The 20,729-nt window shown below is 39.3% G+C and overlaps 1 protein-coding gene across 2 annotated transcripts in view; it reads right to left on the reverse strand.

The window, feature by feature from the left end:
- The window catches only part of PHF24 (PHD finger protein 24), a 1,962,240-nt gene that overhangs the window by 678,409 nt on the left and 1,263,102 nt on the right, over positions 1-20,729 (reverse strand). For both annotated transcript variants that reach the window (XM_044077480.1, XM_044077487.1), the window contains one exon: positions 15,185-15,370. In XM_044077480.1, coding sequence (XP_043933415.1) covers positions 15,185-15,370 — 186 coding nt within the window. The remainder of the gene's footprint in view (positions 1-15,184; positions 15,371-20,729) is intronic.

A 20,729-nucleotide genomic window follows, 5' to 3' on the forward strand; every position in this document is an offset into this window, starting at 1 on the left:
ATCCTCATATAATTATAAAGGACTTCATCAGAACCAAATCCAATTAACGCCTGTATTTATACCATCAAGACTAAAACATCATACAGCATAATCATAATAACAATCTTAATGTCATATAAACTACTGACAGCTAAAATTGCTGGGTCAAAGTATAAACATATTAACAAAGCAATTCAAAACCCCTCACCAGATTTTTATAAAATATATACAAGCATATATAAGAAAATATTGTATTGTAAGGATATGGATTTTGTGAAGAACACCCTCACCTCTTTGGGTTACACTCTCAACGAAAAGAAGTCAAAGTTGGTTCCTTCAAGGGAGATTGTTTTCCTGGGAACGTGTCTGAATACAGCCACCCAGATGGTATTCCTCCCTCAATAGAAGCAAGAAGATCTCTCCGCTTACTTCATGAACTTGGCAAGCATGACCCAGCTCTCTGCAAGGCAATTCCTGCAAGCACTGGGATTCAAGGCTTCATGTATTTTGATGATCCCATATGCAATGCTGCATATGAGAAAACTTCAATGGTACCTCAAGAATCTTTGGTGTCAACACACACAGGACTTAGACTGGATTCTTCCCGATTCCCTGTCTACATATGGAGTTCCTCTGGTGGGCGACAACCTGTTCTCAGAACAAGGGTCTACCTTTCCGCCCACCACCTGCCAGCCAGACTCTCACCACAGATGCCTCAGATGTTGCATGGAGGGCTCATCTGGAGGGCAGGGGCATTGAGGGCCCAGCAGATTCATCTGCACATAAACTAGAATTGATGGCAGTGCAGCAGGCCTTGCTGGCTTTCAAGGACCTACCCTACCCTGGGACTCTGCTGATCAGGACAGACAATACCACAGTCATGTGGTACATCAACAAGCAGGGGTGGACTCACTCTTACCCCTTGTGCAGACAAAGCATGAGACTATGGTCCATAGCAGCATCCATGGGCTTACATCTAGTAGCCCAGTATCTTCCAGGGAGGCTGAACTCCTTGGCGGATCATTTGAGCAGACATGTTCTGGATCCTCATGAGTGGCAACTAAACAGGGATATTTTCTATCACATCACTCATCATTGGGGAACCCCACAAGTGGATCTTTTCTCCTCTCTCACCAATCATCTCCTCCCAACCTTCTGCACCATGGAGTTTCACAACAAAGCTTGGAAGGTGGATGCATTGTCCTTCCCATGGACACATCTCAGTTTATGCATTCCCTACTCTGCCTCTTCTTCCCAGAGTGCTACTAAAGATAAGGGATGAAAAACCAAAGGCTATTCTGATAGCTCCAGATTGGCCCAGGCAGCACTGGTATCCCCTATTTTGCAGCCTTTCCCCAGGCTCAGCCTTGGCATCTTCCCCTGGTACCAGATCTGTTGGTTCGTGTGTGTGTGTGGGGGGGTTCCTTCATCCTCATCTTCAAGGGGGGTTCCTTCATCCTTATCTTCAAACTCCGCATTTAACTGCCTGGCTAATACTTTAAATCTTTCCCAACATGTGGTTGAAGTTCTTCATGAGGCCAGGAGGCCTAGCATAAGAAAACCCTATGCAGATAAATGGAAAAGATTTTGCTCTTGGATGCTAGCTAAAGGAGAAGACTCTTCTCATCCTTCTCTTTCACTCATTCTTGACTGCCTAGCAGGATTGTTTAATGGTGGACTTTCCTTGAATCAAAATTCACGCTTCAGCAATTTCAGCTCATTGTTCTTTTGAGCAACCCATTTTTTCTCACCCCTTGATGAAGCAGTTCCTGAGGGGAGCTAGTAATCTTATGCCTGCCAGAAGAGCTCCTACTCCTGCTTGGGATCGTAATTTTGCCCTAGAAAACTTACTCTGCCTCCCTTTGAACCAGCTGCCTCTGCAGATTTGAAGTTTCTATCCTGGAAGACTGCTTTCCTTTTAGCTATTACTTCAGCTAGAAGGGTATCTGAGCTGCAAGCCTTAATGGCAGTAGAACCTTTCATTATTTTTAACTCAGATCAGGTTTCTCTGAGAACCAATCCCTCCTTTATGCCTAAACTGGTTTCCAGTTTAACCCTTAACCAGTCTATTCACCTGCCTACATTTTTCAATAATCCCCAAAATAAAGGGGAAACGATTTTGCACTCTCTTGATGTGCATAGACAGCTGAGAATTTACTTAGACAGGACTAAGTCCTTTCAAAAATCTGAACTGTTATTGGTTAGTTTTGCTCCTGGGGCTCAGGGTAAAGCTATTTCAAAACAAACCATCTCTAAATGGATTGCTCATTGTATTCAATTTTACCTGCAGCATGAGAAGGTTCCCCCTCAGGGTTTTACGACCCATTCTACTAGAGAAGCCTCTACTTCTGCAGCCTTTCTGAGAGCTGTGCCTACTTAGGACACTCTAGAAGCAGCTACTTGGTCGTTTGTCCATACTCTCACAAAGCATTACAATCTTCCTTTGTTTTCTAAATCCAGGGCTGGTTTTGCCTCTGCAGGTTTGCAGGGCCTCCTTACCAACCCTTAATCTGTGATCCTTCCTCCCCCCTTTGTCTTCTTACTGGGCTTTGGGAATCAACCCATATGTAAGGACTGCAACAGTGAAACATGAAGAACATAGTATAGTTGTGTACACTTACCATAAATGTAGATGTTTAAGTGTATTCACTATTGCAGTCCTGGTTTCCCACCCTCCATTCCCCCTTTTTTCCTAAGGCACAGACTATAGATTTTTATCTTTTGTATGACATGTGACCAGGGTGCTTCCATTTCTGAGTTCGCCTTCTTTTGGGTTCCTGACAGTTAAGGCAAGAAAAACTGAGGAAATGGAGTCGGCTGCCTCCCTTTATACCTGACGCACTGACATCAGTTTTACAACCGGCGGCAGCCGACGTCATATACCAAGGACTCTGGTATTCGGGCCGACTGAGGGCTACCGGGAGCTGGATAACCCATATGTGAGGACTGCAAACAGTGAAACATGAAGAACATCAGTAATCCTCTGCACAAAGGACGTCCATCAACTGACCCTGGAAACTACTGGCCCATATGCCTAACCAGCCTTATCTGCAAGGGCATGGAAAGAAACATCATGGACCTTATCCACAAGGGCACAGGTGAGCTTCAAACCCCTGACCAGACTCAGTTTGGTTTCATCAAGTGTAGATCTTGTTTATTAAACCTAGTGGACTACTTTCAGAATGTCACCAAAGCCCTGGATGTGGGTAGACAGTACATACCATCTATTTTGATTTAGCTAAGGCCTTTGATACAATCCCCCATTCAGGTATCCTAGAGGAACTCTCTCAGCTGGGGATTAACCCATACATTACTAGATTGGTAGCAAACTAGCTCACCGACAGAATGCACATGGTCAAAGTTGGGGAGTCCACCTCCACCAGTAGACCAGTTATCAGTGAGGTACTACAAGGATCTGTGATGGGCCCTCTACTGTTTGGAATCTATTTGTCTGAAGTCCAGGTGAAGGTAGATGGCCTGTGGCTTACGAAGTTTGCAGATGACTGTAAACTGGGTGCAATCACAGAGTCTCGTGCAATCACAGAGTCCCACAACAAAGTTAACATATTACAGGAAGGGCTGACACAGACTAATGATTGGCGCCAAACTCAAAGACTACAATTTAATACAAAAAAGCCTCATTATCCCCTTTGGCAAAGTAGCCCCTTCTAATTATAATATAGATAGCATCCCTCTAAGCATAAACTCAGTGGTGTAAGACTTGGGAACATAGGTTGATAGCAATCTAAACTTTGATCACCATGTTTCTGTAGTGGCAAGAAAAGCATTCTACATTGGGCATCTCATAAATAAGGGCATCACATCCAAGACCAAGGAGGTTGTAGCTCCATTCAACCCTTATCAGACCACTAATTGAGTACAATGATCCCTTCTCTATGTACCTCATTAGACACCTGCAGCAACTGGAGAAACCACAGAGATTTCTAACTAAGAGAATACAGGGCCTCCAAAACATGACATACATGGAAAAACTGAAAGCTCTGTCACCATCATCTGTATCATACAGGCTGCTGAGAGGTGACCTGTGCCTGGCCTACAAAGCAGTCTCGGACCCTGACCTAATGGAGATGCTGTACATCTGCAAATCAAATGGTACAAGAATAACTCACTCCAGGGATCTCAACCTAGCCTGTGATATTAATAGAACATGTTGGCGAGACAGATGTATCTCCCAGCGATTGCCACTCCTCTGGAATAAGCTCCCATTCCATGTGAAGCAGCGCACCTCAATGACACTATTCAAGCGCAACCTTGACAACTGGATGGGTGATCATAAATTTACCCACAGTGTGGCATTTATATCCCTCATGGACAGGGGCAGTCAGTGCTGATCACAGAATTGCCCAGCTAACAATGATCATCTAACTGTAGTCAGTAAGGGTATTCAGGTTATTACACAGCTAGGCTTGTAAAGGCCCTAGAGCCATAAGCCTAGTAATCTCCTATGAACCTATAAAGTACCTTAAGGTTTTTTCCTCCATTCTGATGAAGTCCATTATAATTATATGAGGACAAAAGCACTTAACCATCACATAATATAAACTTTACTATTATTGGGTGTAAGTCCTGGAGTTCTTTGTGGCAGTTTTGTGTGCGTTTCATTTCCATTTTAGCTGTTAAGCCCTGTTAACTTCTACTGCTGTAAGATGCTTCAAACAAGTCTAACAGAACATGAAAATGTAAAAAAATTAAAGATAATTAACGCAATAAATAATTGAAATAATTAATAAGGAATGTCTTATTTCTGCTGAGAAACAGAAATTTATTAACTGGATTTCTCGTGAGACACATCCACATATTTACAGGCGCACAAAGAATTAAAGCTCCAAACTGTTAATGGCTTTCTGTAATAAAAGAGTACAATATTTGGTACCTTCCACCCCAATTTGCCTACCTGTTTGATTCTAAGCAAGCCTCATAACCAGTCAGTACCTCTGTGTTGTTCCTGAAAAAGGAGACTTGGATCCAGTAGGTTACCCCAATTAACAAATTTAGAAAATAAAATTAAAACAAACCACTGTTAGAAGTACTATAAGTGGGAGCTTTGTGAGTGGTCTGCTTTCCAGACAAGAGTACAATTCATACAGGTAATTTGTGCTGCTGTTCCACAGTGGTCAGAGCTCTGATATGGTTGGTACATTGTTTTTTTTGCACAGTCAAAATGTTAGCAACTGTCAGAGCCAAGATACTGAGATTTATGTCTGCTCCACGTATCATCCTGAATTTTATTAAATACTTTGGGTAAAATGTTGGACTATCACTATTATACATACTGCAATTAGCTTTCTCGATCTACTCAATTCTTCAGAAAATTATGTCTTACTAAGATGGCAATAGAAAGAAGTAAAGTAATCGCAATGGCCCACTGTTTACAATCCTTCTTGCAGCATGATTTCTGATTGCAAACATTTATCTCACTTAAACTCAGTGCAGTGGACAGTTAACCTGTCATGTCTTACTTTATGTAGACTTTACAGGATGTAGCTTAAAAATATGCTAGGGGAAGTAGATGAGTGTTATTAACCGTGACTTTATTTTTTTGTTGCGCTGTTAGGGGCAGTACTGCTTACTTAACAGCTGGTATATGGCAGTATAAAAGCAATGTCTTTCAGCTGTTCCCAGTTAGGGGTTGCCACAGTGGCTCACCGGTCTGCAGATTGATTGGCAGTGGTGTTTTCATGGTGTCAGGTTGCCAGCCCGGCACCCAACCTTCATAGAAGGCACACCCATACACACATGCACCTACCTGCATGTCTTTAAAACTCACTTGTCTGCAGGGAGGACATGCAGACTCCACACAGAAGGCACTCCAGCTGAGAATCGAACCACAGAACCTCTTGCTGTGAGGTGACAACACTAACCGCTGCACCATCAAGGCCTGGTATATAGTAGTATAGCATGTTGTTTTTTCTGGTGGCGTACAGACATTGGTACTCTATCATATATAGGGCTGGGAATTCACATATCCTCTGAGTGCTGTAGTTGAAATTCTATACAGGAGAGATAGCAAAGCTATACTCAGCAGTACTCCACTCCAGTGTCAGTCACTGATTCATAAAGGTTTCAACTGAAGCTGCCACACTGGACCCCACCCAGTTTGGGTTCGTGAAGGGCCGATCTTGTCTCCTGAACCTGACTGACTTCTTCAAATCAGTCTCCAGAGCCATAGACAAGGTTAAGGTGGTCCACACAGCCTATCTTAACCTTGCCAAAGCCTTTGACACCATCCCCCACTCTGGAATTATAGATAAACTTACTAAGCTGGGCATTAATTCCTACATCACCCAGTGGGTTGCTAACTGGCTTACTGATAGAATCCACACTGTAAAAGTAGCCGACTCCAAATCCAGCTCCAGACAAGTGACAAGTGGAGTACCTCAGGGTTCAGTCCTGGGACCGCTCTCGTTTGGCATCTACTTCTCTGAAGTACAGGCCAACAAAGTTCTAGACATGGGTCCAGGGAAGTAAATCGTGTGGGAAGAAATAGCCAGGGAATTGTTATGGCTAGGCTTGTACAGGCCCTAGGGCTGATAGCCTAGTACCAACCTATGAACCTATTAACAGATATGCTCATGAAGGTATTGTGGAACAGATGCAGTTCCCATTGCTGGAGCTCAGTTTTATCACTCTGTTATAATTAGACCAGGTTTGGTTCCGACAGTGTGCTTGTGGGAACTGCATTTACCTTTGGGATGTGCCTTTGCATTCCCTTATTATTTTTATATGCTTAATGGAAAGTCATTTTAAGCAAGACATTGTATTTCTTGGAATTCTGGCATAAGGCAGTTGTATTTTACATACTGCCAAAATTCCCTGTCCGTACTCGACAGTGTTGTCCATGAGTCACAGGTTTATGAATTGCAAACTACACCATGTATCCTCATTTCCATACAAACTGTGTACCCGAGCTTCCTTAGGAACAAAGCTGTGTATGTTATTCCTTCACTGTGCACAGATGCCTTTATGAATCTTCCAGGACTGGGATATAGGATTTAGATGACTCACTAGCCCTGCACAACTGCACACAGGTCTTACTTGTTTTCCATGTATCTTTAAGAAGACAACACAAAGGTTAAAAGTGGCATTAAAATGAAACACTTGTTTCTATTTTTGACTGCGATATGAAGCAGTGAAACAATGCTAGCTTATTACTTTGCCTTAGCAAGAATGCATGTACTTAATTTTTGATCTTGCACTTACTGCTGTTTTAAGTAAGCCCGGTTGTATAAGAAGATTCAGAAAGATAAAAGCCCGGATGGAATATCAAGGTCCCCTCTGATTTCTGTTGCTTTGTCACAATAGTTCCTCTAGCTGTGTGCTTTGTTTAGCCAAGTGTGGGAAGGTGAGAAGGAAGACAAATTTATGAACCAGTGAAGCATAACAAAAAATATATATGACAGGTAATCTGTGAATTTAGCTGGGCAGTGCATGCAGTCATGATATGCTGACCATGTAGGAAAATTGTTAATTGGATTTTAATGTTCTCAACATTTTCTCATTTCATTTTCTGCACTCATTAACACATTTATACATTGCATGTTCCACACTCAGAGCTGATATTTTGACAAAATATAACTAGTGCATTTTTTATTTTATGGTGGATAAATGAACTCAAAATAGCAGTCAAAAAACACATTTTCAAATAACTTAATGACACATTTTATTATTTTTTTTTTAGAGGAGACGGATTATTTTCACCTACGGTACGGTGACTTTTCCTTTTCATTTCTGTTTGCAGTTTTGCTCTGTCAGACTCCTTCTTCCACTGGATCTTGCAATTAGAGGTCTATAGAAAGGAACGGCTGATTGCATGTTGACACATTTGGTCTAAGAACAATGAATGATCTTGATTATCATTACTATTTTTAATAGCACGTGACATATTCATCCCGCCTCGAGAATACGTTTTGCTAATTTAACAATGCACAGTGACAAGCTATTTACCTGACAAAAAGAAATCTTTGAAAAAGTAAAAATGAAGGAATATTCCAGATTTCATGAAGTAGATTTCACAAAGCCATCTTTCTTTTTCTATGCTTTTATGCCCCTGCTGCCTTCCTGCCACTGCAATCAATCAGTCTATTCATTTGTATTGCAGCCATTGGAGTGTTTTTTTTTTTTAATTAGGTCCTAGCCTCACCCTTGGTGGTGCATACGGTCATCCACATCACTGCAATGGTCTACTATGCCCTCCAACCTCATACGAATTAGGGCTATGGTCACTGGTCAAGTAACATCTCCAGTTATGGTTGTTTTATTGCATGTAACTAAATGGCCTCAGGACTATCACACCTCCTCCAGAGTGAGCAGACCATCATTTTCTCTCAGTCCTACCCTCTCCATGCTGGTCCCTTCCTGTGCCCAAGCTGCTAATTGAACTGAATTTGTCTGGCTCATAACTGGGGCTTTATTCCTCTATACCACATAGCCAGGGAAAAGAAGTCATGCTACAATCTTCATTTGTCAAGAACTAAATAACTAGTACTACTACGAAAACCAGTACCCACCATAACCAGTACCACTATGACAACCAGTAACACTAAGACAACCAGTACCACCATGATAATCAGTACCACTATGATAACCAGTACAATCATTCATCCAAGGAGAGAATTAATTTATGTAATGCCAAGTGGGTAACAGTAACCCAGGTACAGAGTGTGGGTACATCAATCAGAGACAGCCAGTGGCCTACGGAGCTCATGAAAACTGCCATCTTCAAAACAGATTTAACTTATGCTGTCAATGCAGTGAACAGTATTATGCAATGAATATTTAATTAAACATCATTGTACACAAAATGGTGCAATTTATTAAACTTTTCTTCTTTACTAGAGCTCACTGTCTTACAGTAACCAGATACATGTGCTGCTGATTAACTTATCCTGTCGAAACAGTGAACAGTATTATACAATGAATATTTAATTAAACATCATTGAAAACAAAATGGTGCAATTTATTAAACTTTCTTCTTTACTAGAGCTCAGTGCCTTATAGTAACCAGATACACGTGCTGCTGAACTGAAAAATACAACTAATGACCAAATTTGGTGACCTTCAGGATTATATAACAGCAGGTAGCATAATTTGTGGGATAAAAAAATGATAAAACAAGAGGCAAGCTATTAACTGAAACATTTATGAACTTTAATTATGCCCTGACCTAGGAATAGAGTCCATTCCTGTCAAGGTATGTAAAAAAGCTAAGCATTTGGAAAAATTAGAGGAGGGAAAAACAGACAATGTTATTCAAAGTTGTGGATGTCTGCAGAGCGATGAAAATTCTTAGTACATAAATAAAAGCATTAACTGAGAAAAAGTACGTAAGAAAAACAAAATGTGAGTGAAACAAGAAGTTGAAGTAAAGAAAAGTGTGTAATGTTTTGTAAAGGTAATGGACATGAAAAAAAATTGTAAATGTTTTCTGAATGCATATTAAGTTTTACCTTCAAGAAAACAAACCTTAACAAATTATAGTATCGAAATTAATAAATCCGATACCGAGAATACAGTGGATCATTCTGTGTATATTACCGTGATCAAATAAAATGACTAGAAAGGATGCAAATAAACTAATAGGAAAATCACATGCTTAAAGAACATCGATTACCCAGCAAAGTTAGAAAAACTTTCTCTCTTATTGTAAGAGGTGTCACATACCCATTACATGAACAGTTTAACAGGAATATTAACTACTCGGCATGGAGTCTGCTTGCCAAAAGACAGAACTATAAAGGATCTTTGCTAGCTAGTCATATGTGATGCTGTCAGCCTTTGTACTCCCAAACATTGAAACTTACCGTAATCAGTTTGCCATAATTCATTCGTTGTCATAAACTCGGATATATTTACAGCCTTTAATAATGTTGGTCATGGGGTACATTCCTTTAATGATAATATGTAGTAGGCTTCATGCTGTACACACAAGTTCCAGAGAATTCAGTCTGCAGTAGAGATGTCATGGAGTTTACATCTTTTCTCTCTGTGTTATTTATTAAGCCTTTGGGGACAACTACATGCTGCCCCGTTCTCTTCCTCTTTACTTTCTGTAAGCTTTGTCACACAATAACTGAACTGCATGGATTACTACAAGCATTGTATCAACAGACTAACTCTGTCTCTTACAAACTGCTTGTTGCTAAGGGGAAAGAGGTATATTACATTTTATAGACAAATACAGAAACATTACCTGATCACACCAAATTTGAATTGCAACATACTTTCTGGCCATGAAATACATCAAGGGAGAGAAGCTAGTCACAAAAACATAAGCATGACACCATATTAATTCCTAGCAGGTTGTTTTGGGGTCATAATATACTGTACCACAAAACTAAGTATTCAGAGTGCTGCTGGATGAAGGGTGTTCTCATGTGGTCAGGCATTGATGAATTTAGGCTAACAATGTGAGGATATTCCAGGATGACTGGCATAAAAGCAGTGTTAGTTTACAGACCCACACTGATGAGGGAGGTCTGCTGTACAGTGCTAAAGATGATGGCTGGAGAATGACTTAAGCTGGGTTAGTGAACCATGTTTGGTGAACAGGACTGATCTGGGTAAGTGAAATGTGCAAATATAGTGTTACTCACAGACTTAGGTTATCTGGACATTCATTGGGATTACTTAGTTGATGATCTAGCCTTTGGGTTATCTACTATGAGAGAAAACAGTGAAAAGAATTTATCCACAGTAGTTGGAATTGTTACAATATTCTTACAAAAATAAGTAGAGACATATAAATAATTTCAAAAGTAATTTTTCAAAAGCATAGTGGAAAGACAAAATATGGTAAGTATTATTGTGTAACCAATTTTGCTCCTTATGCTGAAAAAAACTTAAGAATTTGAATAAATACTGGCCAACAAATCTGGCTATTTCAAATTTAGGTAAGGTACTGTCTTGTCAGATTGAAAGTGTTCTATAAGGAAAAGAAATGTTATACATATAGAGACATGAAATGAACATTCACACACAGTAGATGCTCATCCTGCACAAACACAGTACAAAGGAAACTTTGCAAGATTAATAACAAAAGGTATTGCTTGGCAGAATATTGTTTGCACCAAAAAAAGATAATACTTTGGGAACAGTGGAAGAAAGGGAAATTTGAGAATTTTAGAAGATGTGAAGGATGCGTAGAATACAGCACTTGAATCTTTCATGGCAAAACATTTTGTAAAGTGCTGGAATGGCATTTTGTTTTTCACAATTTCCCAAACTGGAGCAGGGGTACTTCAAAGAAACTGGTGTGTTGTATACTAAATTATAATACATTTTCTAAAAGTAATAATAGTGGGGGAGGGGTGGGAGGCAATACAGTGGCATAGTAAGTAGGAATGTCACCTCACAGCAAGAGGTTCTCTGGTTTGGTTCTTGGCCGGGGTGTCTTCTATATGGATTCTTCATAGACACCATATGTTCTTGTGAGTCTCCCCAGGTAATCCATTTACTTCTAACATTCCAAAAGTGTACAGTAGGGTGACTGGTCAGGGCCAGTGTTAGCATTTTGGGGGCTCCTGGCAAACCAAGTTGGGGCCCCCTAGACACTTCCAGTCTAAGTATCACACTGTCACTGCCACCCCTCCTAGACAACCTTTCAGTTCATGCTGCAAACATTTAGGAGTAGTAAATAGACAGACCTATAGCTACAATGTCTTGACATTACAACAGGCCTATGTCTCACACTATGTTGGCCTGTCTCACAAAGGGACACTTACAGTTACTGGCATTTAGATGCAGCAATGATACATTACAGCACCTCTATGTACAGGTCTGGCTTTAGGTGAAATGACATCCTAGGCCTACTGTTTCAACACCCCCTACACACACACACACACACACACACACACACACACAAGCACACCATTGTCTCTCCACTAAATCAAATAGCCCCCCCCCCCACCACCACCACGCACAAACACACCATTGTCTCTCCACTAAATCAGGAAGGCCACTCACACACACACACACACACACACACACACACACACACACACACACACACACACACACACACACACACACACCCCATTGTGTCTCCACTAAATCAGGAAGATCTCACACAGACACACAAACACACACCCTTCAACCCACCCCTCTGATTCCCACCTTCTTGGGCTCCCTATAAAATTCACATTACTTTTTTCTTCCTTTTCTCACATTTTGCCTTACTCTTCAACTTTTTGAAGAAACCATAACTTTCTATATTTTCTGAAGTGCATTTTAAAGTTTTTTTTTTCACATTTTGTATTCATTTACACAGTCTGGAAAGAGGGGGCAACGATACTCCATGAAGATCTGAATGTTCTGTGATATATTTTATGCCTTACTTTTGAAATATAATTATTTGTTAGGTACATTTTTTACTGATACCCAGAAGAATAGTGTTTGTGTCCTGGCATTATTGTGTGTGTGTGTGTGTGCACAGATAAAAACTGGTGCTTTTTTCACACACTAAATCAGGAAGGCCACACACACACCATTGTCTTGTACACACACACACACACACACACACACACACACACACACACACACACACACACAATTGTCTCTCCACTAAATCAGGAAGGCCACACAAGCACACCATTGTCTCTCCACTAAGTCAGTAAGATCAACACACACACACACTCACACACACACACACACACACACACACACACACACCATTGTCTCTCCACTAAATCAGATAGCCCCCCCACACACACACACACAAACCATTGTCTCTCCACTAAATCAAGAAGGCCACACACACAGACACACACACACACACACACACACACACACACACACAAACCATTGTCTCTCCACTAAATCAGGAAGTCCACACACACACACACACACACACACACACACACACACAAACCATTGTCTCTCCACTAAATCAGAAGTCCACACACACACACACACACACACACACACATACACACACACATACACACACACACACACACACAAGCACACTATTGTTTCTCCACTAAATCAGTAAGATCACTCACAGACACACACAGACACACACCAGTGTCTTGCCACTAAATTAGTAAGACCACACACACACACACACACACACACACACACACACACACACACACACACACACACACACATCATTGTCTCTCCACTAAATCAGATAGCCCCCCCCCACACACACACACACACAAACCATTGTCTCTCCACTAAATCAGGAAGGCCACACACACACACACACACACACACGCACACAAGCACACTATTGTTTCTCCACTAAATCAGTAAGATCACTCACAGACACACACACAGACACACCAGTGTCTTGCCACTAAATTAGGAAGACCACACACACCATTGTCTCTCCACTAAATCAGGAAGGCCACACACACACACACACACACACACACACACACACACACACACACACACACACACACACACACAAGAATAAGCCATAATAGCAATACTAGTTTTGTACTTATTTCAGCAAACAGCAATATATTATATAACACAGGTTTACAAAAATACTTACTGATGCAGAAGGTGCTATTATATAAACTTTTTAAGTGAATTAGAATAATATTTAAATTGCGTTCCTGATTTTGAGCCTTTAGTCTGCTATTATTTTTAGCACTGCACTGAATACTTGAGAAAAGAATTTGAAAGTTATAGTATCTGAAGTTCTGCCAGTAGTATTTATAAAACTCCCTGAAAGAGAAAACCATCCCTGATGATTGGAAGCATCAGCTCTTCTTAAAATCCAAAGTTTGCACTGGGATAAGTCACTATGGGCTGCTGATCTTTCCAGTGCTTACCCTGGTCATATTCATTATCATATGCTAACAGGGTCATAACATAGCCCTGTTCAGATCAAAGGGCATAATCAGAAAATTAATACATTTTTCTTCCTCATTTTTCCCCAACCAGAAGCAGCTTGTTGGTTCCCCACACAGTCAAGGAACCTCTTGCATTCACAGGTATTGCAGAGACCTACAGCTGGCTATGTAGTTAGTTTTAGTGGAGAAAATATCCAACAGCATTCTTTAATTAAGCTGGGGCACTTTGTATGTGGTAAAATATTTTGTGGAATTGTCATGCCTTTTACTTGATAAAACACTGTCACTATAACCAGAAATATCTTTGAATTTTAAAAGAGATATAAATAAGAGTTATTACCCACCTGGTTTGTTAAGTATGCAAGACTGCTGTACTAGCTTTTGTTGGTTTGACAGGTTAAAAATATCAGGATAAGATAACTTGCTGTGGCTGGTGTGTGTGTGTGTGTGTGTGTGTGTGTGTGTGTGTGTGTGTGTAAGATACAGAGCAAAGGCCTAGAAAATCGACCCCCTTGCCTAGTAAACTCCGCAGATGGTGGCTATTAATAGCATCCCTGTGAGAATCAACTGCAACTCTTAAGCATGATCAACGAACAGTAGGGCAGGATGGAAAAGACTCTTAAGGTTGCTGGACAGATATCCAGAGACTTCTCTTGCAAGGAAGCCAGTGCAGGTCAACTGATTTACATTTAGAATTCATTTGCATTAAGTAATAGTTCTAGGATAATCAGCCTGTGCAGACTGCCGAAGTAATCATGTGGCAAAACAATTTGTGTCATTTCAGTGCTTGGGCATACTTAATACAAACTAATGAGGGGGCTGCTAGGGGAAATAATGTGTGTGTCAGAGAAGTGCTTGTGCATACTTGGACTTCAGTGTAAGGCCTATGTATTAATAAGCTTACTATGAGGACCAGATTCCAAAAGACCTGCTTTCAGACTGTTCTCAATGTAAGTGGTGACTTGCGCTGAAAGGAAGTCTTTTGGAATCGAGGACACATGTGATGCACTTACTGTTTAAATGGCAAGTCACTGCTTTCATTCTCGGAGTAATTTTCATTTATGCTTTACAATGTACAGGGATTGCTTCAATAAAATTATTACTACAAAAGAGAATCATAAGCCTAGCAACAAACCACTCCCACAGATAGAATCGCACTGTCAATAAAAAGTGAATATTTAAAATGCCCAACAATTCTGAATTGTTCAAAGAAGAAAGAGATGTAAAATTGCAAAAAGGATAACATTCTGCATGGCCAGTCTCTGAAGGCATAAATGCAGTATGCTAAAATACAGACACCTAAATATTTTACCTATCCCAGCTATTACGCTGTATATCTTGTTAAATCAGACAGCAAAACACAGACGTCATTTACTTACACAGTAATAGCAGCTCCAGCCTGTCTCTGTGTGTGCAGTTTCAGTAACCTCTAAGGCACTGTCATTGGTCAGATATCCCATACGTCGCAAGCAGCCGTCATGGAAAACCCTTGTACAGATTCTGCATGGATAGAGGTCTTCTGCTGTCCACACTTCGCAGATTTCACACATTTCATCATTTGTTATCTAGAAAGAAAGAGGCAATAAATATGACTGCACTGTGTGACAATGTTAACAACATCCAGACTCTGAACTTTCATTTTAAATGTCAACTACAATATCCAGAAGTAAGAAATTCCTGCTATGGACACTGAGCAAATAACTTCACTTATTCTCTTCCTTTGCTGTCTTCATCTTTCTCTTTTAGTCTCTTGGGACCTTGGTGAATATTGCTTGTCTTTAAAGTATTTTAAATATTCTTTTTCAAATCAGAAAGCCAGGTAGCAGTTATATACTTATGTTACCTATCATATGTAGGAAGGAGTATTTATTGATTCTGAGGCTGCAACATATTCCATTAGATCTTGTGTCAGAGCAATGGAATCACACATTTTTACAGTTTGACATGCTAGAAATAGCTAGGCTCTAAGTCCTATTACATTTCCTTGCAATAAACCATTTTTATCCAAGATATTTCACTGGTAGCCACAAATGTAAATTCTGTTAAACAAATGAAGAAATGCTGTTGCAGTGATCAAGACTGCCCTTACACATAAGCCAGGTAGTTAGGTGGCCACATAGGACACCATTCTTGTAGTGGAGCTCTCTCCATATTTATTTAGATCAATGAAATAGGTTATTTCTTTGCTCTAAAAAATAAAAATGTAAGTAGGGGCCCTGTTAGAGTATGATGGGCCCACCAGGTGTCAGATGATATGTCACATTAGACTTTGGCGTTGTAAGGTTATGGAGCGCAGACCTCAAAATGTTTAAATGTAGGTGCAAAGCCTTCCAGCTACACTTGGCACCATGTTGTTTTTAAATAGGAAAGAACTAAGAATTTAATGCATGGCTTTATTGCCTGACTGTAATATTCAGTAATTTACCAGAAAAAAAATGATAAAGGACAGAGGTCAAAAACTGGACACAAAATTAGGGATGTTCAGAATTTTGATCAGTTGAGATGACAGGAATAGTGCAAAAAGGGAAGTGAGGTAACTGTTCTTTTATTGCTGGCAATGACCAACCAGATGTTTTTGGCAAATATTTCTGGCTTTGTGATTTATGTGGTACAACTTGGAATACTTTAATGTATAGTAACATTCTTGTATCAAATGGCTTAATAACAAAAAGCTAATGCTGAACTATTCCAAAACTAAAAAGTAATGTTGTTTGGTATTTCTCAAATATATGAGAAAAACTGTCAAGCAGTTCTTATCCATAACCATCTTGACAATTCCAATGATCAAGTTGTCTCCTTCAAATACCTTGTGGTATGTGGCTTGATCCTGCAGTGAACTTTCACCATCACCTAAAACAAATATGGAAGAAAATTAATTATCTTATATTTCTGTTCTACAAAATACCCCCTTCTTCTCCAGACCAACCAGGAATACCATAGGCAAAGGCATTCTACTACACCAGCTTGAATATGGATTTCTACTGGTTGCAGCAACATCCAAGAAAAACTCCTCCACCATCCAAAATATAAGCAACTTTATCTGCCGTTTCATTATCCTCTCCACTAGAAATGAGCATCATTGTATCTCGCTTAATAAAGCCATTTGGCTACCTGTCCAACAACATGCCAACCTGCTTCTTGGATCCCGACTCTACAAGTTTCTCAGGGAATACTCCTGTCATTCCCTTGTCTCCAGATTCTTCAGAAGAACTCCCAGTTGCAATCTAAGTATATTAAAAAGTACTGGCTCCTGATGGTCAATAAAGGCTTCGATAAAAGACTTCAATGAAAGAAAAAATGACTGCTTTAGCATAATACAGCTTAATTCCATGATTTTGTCAGATAGACTTCATCAGAAAACATAAATACAAAATATCTACTACACCCATTTATATACAAAACCACACCTATCATTAATCAATGAAACAATTACATAATTATAAATGCACATTTAAAAACATCCTAAAAACCAATACTATTAAAATGTTATTATTTGTATATTTTTTAACTTTCTATATTTTAAAAAAACATTTTATATTTATAGATTCATTTATTCCAGGTCTTTTATCAGCCTCTAATCTAATCTGCCAAAACGTCTCTTTTTGTTCAAGGTCATTTGTAAAGTTACACCCCCTCAGGTCCTTCATGCCAATTTCTAAAACAGAAAATAAAAATGTTTACTTCCTACATTCTAATGTATGTTAAATAGGGCACATTTTACATCTATTGTTTTTATACTATATACATGTTCCGTAATACATTCCATTAAACTACTTATGGTCATTCCTACATAGATGCATCACATCCACTACATGAACTGATGTAAACTACTGTTGTTCTACAGGTGACATGACCAGGAACTTTAAACGTTTGTGGACAGCGTGGTAACACAATATAAGGTCCAACTAATATGTGCCTACAAAAATTACAATGTCCACACATAAACATACCCATTTCCTTGTTTGTCCACATTACCACAGATTTAACTCTAGTATGATCATTGTGTAAAAATTTCTTAATACTATACGAATTTCTGTATACAAAATTTGGTCTTAACTCTACTACTTTAATTAGATCCACATTGCCTCTAAAATTTTCCAGTTATTTTCAACCACTCTCCTTATCAAAGAGCAGTCTGTAGTCATATCCGGGGTACATACAGAACCATTCCATGTGCGTCCTTGTCCATATCCATTCTATTACTATGGAATGAGACTCTCAAAATAGGAGGATAAAAATGCAATCTTTTATCTAAAATATCATTACTAATATTATTCAAGTAATTTTCAAATAACCTCCGTTTAAAAATACCTCTGTTATAAATTTAAATTATTCTCTAACATCCTTCTCCCTGCTTGTCATTCTACTTGCTCTTACATATTGTCCTTTTAGGATGCTCTTTTCATCAAAAAAATACATGATTACTCTTATTACCACTGTGGCGACCACTAACCGGGAAAAGCCGAAAGACATTACTTTTACACTTATTATATAAATATGCTTTGGTGAAAGTTTCTTTTCTATGTATCTTACTTTCAAATTGAACTAAGGTATCCTAAATGTACATCTAAAAAGTTAACCATACTACCTGTATCCCCCATGTCTCCTGTATTGCGATAGTTCATTATTCTTAATATTATTATTATTCTTACAGTTTTTGATTCATTGCTATCTTCAGATATTTTGTTTGCATGCATAATATTCCTTCTTAACTTGCTAGTCAACTGTCATTTATATTTGTCCAGGTTTAGACTGAAATAGGTCCATTTGTATCAGTGCTCTACCCTGGTTACAAAACTGAATAAATAAATAAAGGTATTTGTGTGGAGTGAATAAATACATAGCCTTAACATGTCATGCCTATAACTGCTGGATGAAAGTAACTCATCTACTTGTCATTTTCTCATTTTAAACAGTCACTGTCTGCACATTTCTGAAAAGTAAGATGGACTACTTTACTGGACACCTGATGCACCGGCAGAGTAGGTATAATTGCTAGGGCTGCCTGTGGTGGAACTAATATCTGCCTGTCGTTCTGGCTTCACAAGACTAATGTGACTTATGTAAAGCAACATGCACTATTTTAAGTATGGCCACTGTTTTAAGCAACAAAAGTGAAATGTGTTAAATGTCCATCCTCTTTTATCAAAATCATGTGCCTGAATCATACAACAAAGTGGATATACATGTTTTGTGGGTGTTGTCTGATTGAAAGTAACTGACCCTCTTGTCATTTGCTAAGTTTAACAGTCATCTTTCAAAAGTAAGGGGTAAAATGCTTCACAGAAAACCCAGACCTTCAGAGCTTCTGTTGACTGGTTGTCCCAACACACAATGGCTATATAATTGGTTTTAACAAAGGATATTAGTCACCTTTGCCCAGAACTCCAGATATGGTCGCTGTATGTGTGGTGTGAGTGGGTGATATATCATTACTCATCAAACATTCCTCCCAAACATCAGAGATCACTATATATTGTTTAGGGCTGGGGACAGTGTGGTCATTATTTCTTTAACTTTCTTCATAACATTCAGAGGGGTGCACAGAACGTCAACTATAGCTAGTATAACAACACTGTACTGTCTTTAAATAACATTAGAAACCCTAGTATAATCATTATTTTTTTTGTTTCAGTTTTATTGCAGTCAGACATAAGAAGGGTCCATGGAATGTGGCTGTATTTTAGGGCTGTGGGTGAAACGGCATACTGCATATACATATGACAGCAGCAGCTTGAAATATATCATTGTAGGCATTTTTGATTTAATCCCAATTTAACAATGGTGGTGGGGGGTTACACAGAAATTGACTACCTATTTTGATGGGGTATGAAGCTAGTCCTATTTCACTATTTCCAGATATGACTTATGCATCTTCATAAGCATTTGTCCTCTCAGTTTATTATGGACTGGTGTTTAGTCAGCTTTGAGTAAAAGTACGATTGAATTTCTTTTCCTTACACATGTTTTTTACTCAATCCATTACAAGATCAACTGACTACAAAAAGTTCTAAAATGCATTTCAGAGTATCAATAACCCCATGACTTCTGGGTGTTTAACAGACCCCAGACCCCCAGCTTAATTTAATTATAACCACAAAGTCTTGGTCAGTTAGGGTGCTAAAAAGATGCATAAAACAAAACAAAAAAAACAAAGTTAAAAGAGTAAAACTAAATTACTTTCTTTGATCATGGTTTCCATTCAGGCCATTATTGGATGAAACGGTTGCTTTAAAAAACCCTAAAACGTACTTCAGAGCATCTAGATCCCTCCTGGCTTCTTGGAGCCCTGAGGTCCCCAGAACCCTGTTGTAATGCAGTTGCTTCCTCCACAGTTACTCCTGTGTGATGTTGCCTAGCTAGCACAAGCTGAATGACTGTATGACAGCAGGAAATAACTGAAGAGTAAGAAAAACTGAGTAAAAAAGGAAGAAAAAAATTACCCTGGGTGGTATAAATAGGCCAGGATGGGGGGGGGGGGGTAGGAGCACTAGTTGATGTGCATGTGGGGGCAGTGGAAGACTGCCATGGAGACATTCACCTTGGGTGCTTGTTGGCCTAAGACTGGCCCTGATAGTGATGTAAAAAAACACTTCAGAAAAATATTCACACAAATGTGCAAAAGGCAGAACCACAAACACTATTTTAATGTATTTGAATATGCAGAGGAGCTCTTGTTGTTGAGTGCTTAACAGATTCACACTTGAATTCAATGGTTTAACAAGAATGTGGACATAATATGTGACTTGCAGCCATGTTTGAGCCACTTCACTGGAAAGGGACTACTCATAAATCTGTACAATACAAATAATGGTAAATACAGGATGAAATATGACATCTTAGTTTAAAAAGAAGCGCAGCGCTTGGCATAACTGCATCAAAGCACTCAATTCTTTGGTTTGCTTTGTGTGTGTGCGTGTGCGT

The sequence above is a fragment of the Protopterus annectens genome, chromosome 1.part1 (genome assembly GCF_019279795.1).
Source record: "Protopterus annectens isolate FY-2018-M chromosome 1.part1, PAN1.0, whole genome shotgun sequence".
NCBI classification, from domain to species: Eukaryota; Metazoa; Chordata; order Ceratodontiformes; family Protopteridae; genus Protopterus; species Protopterus annectens.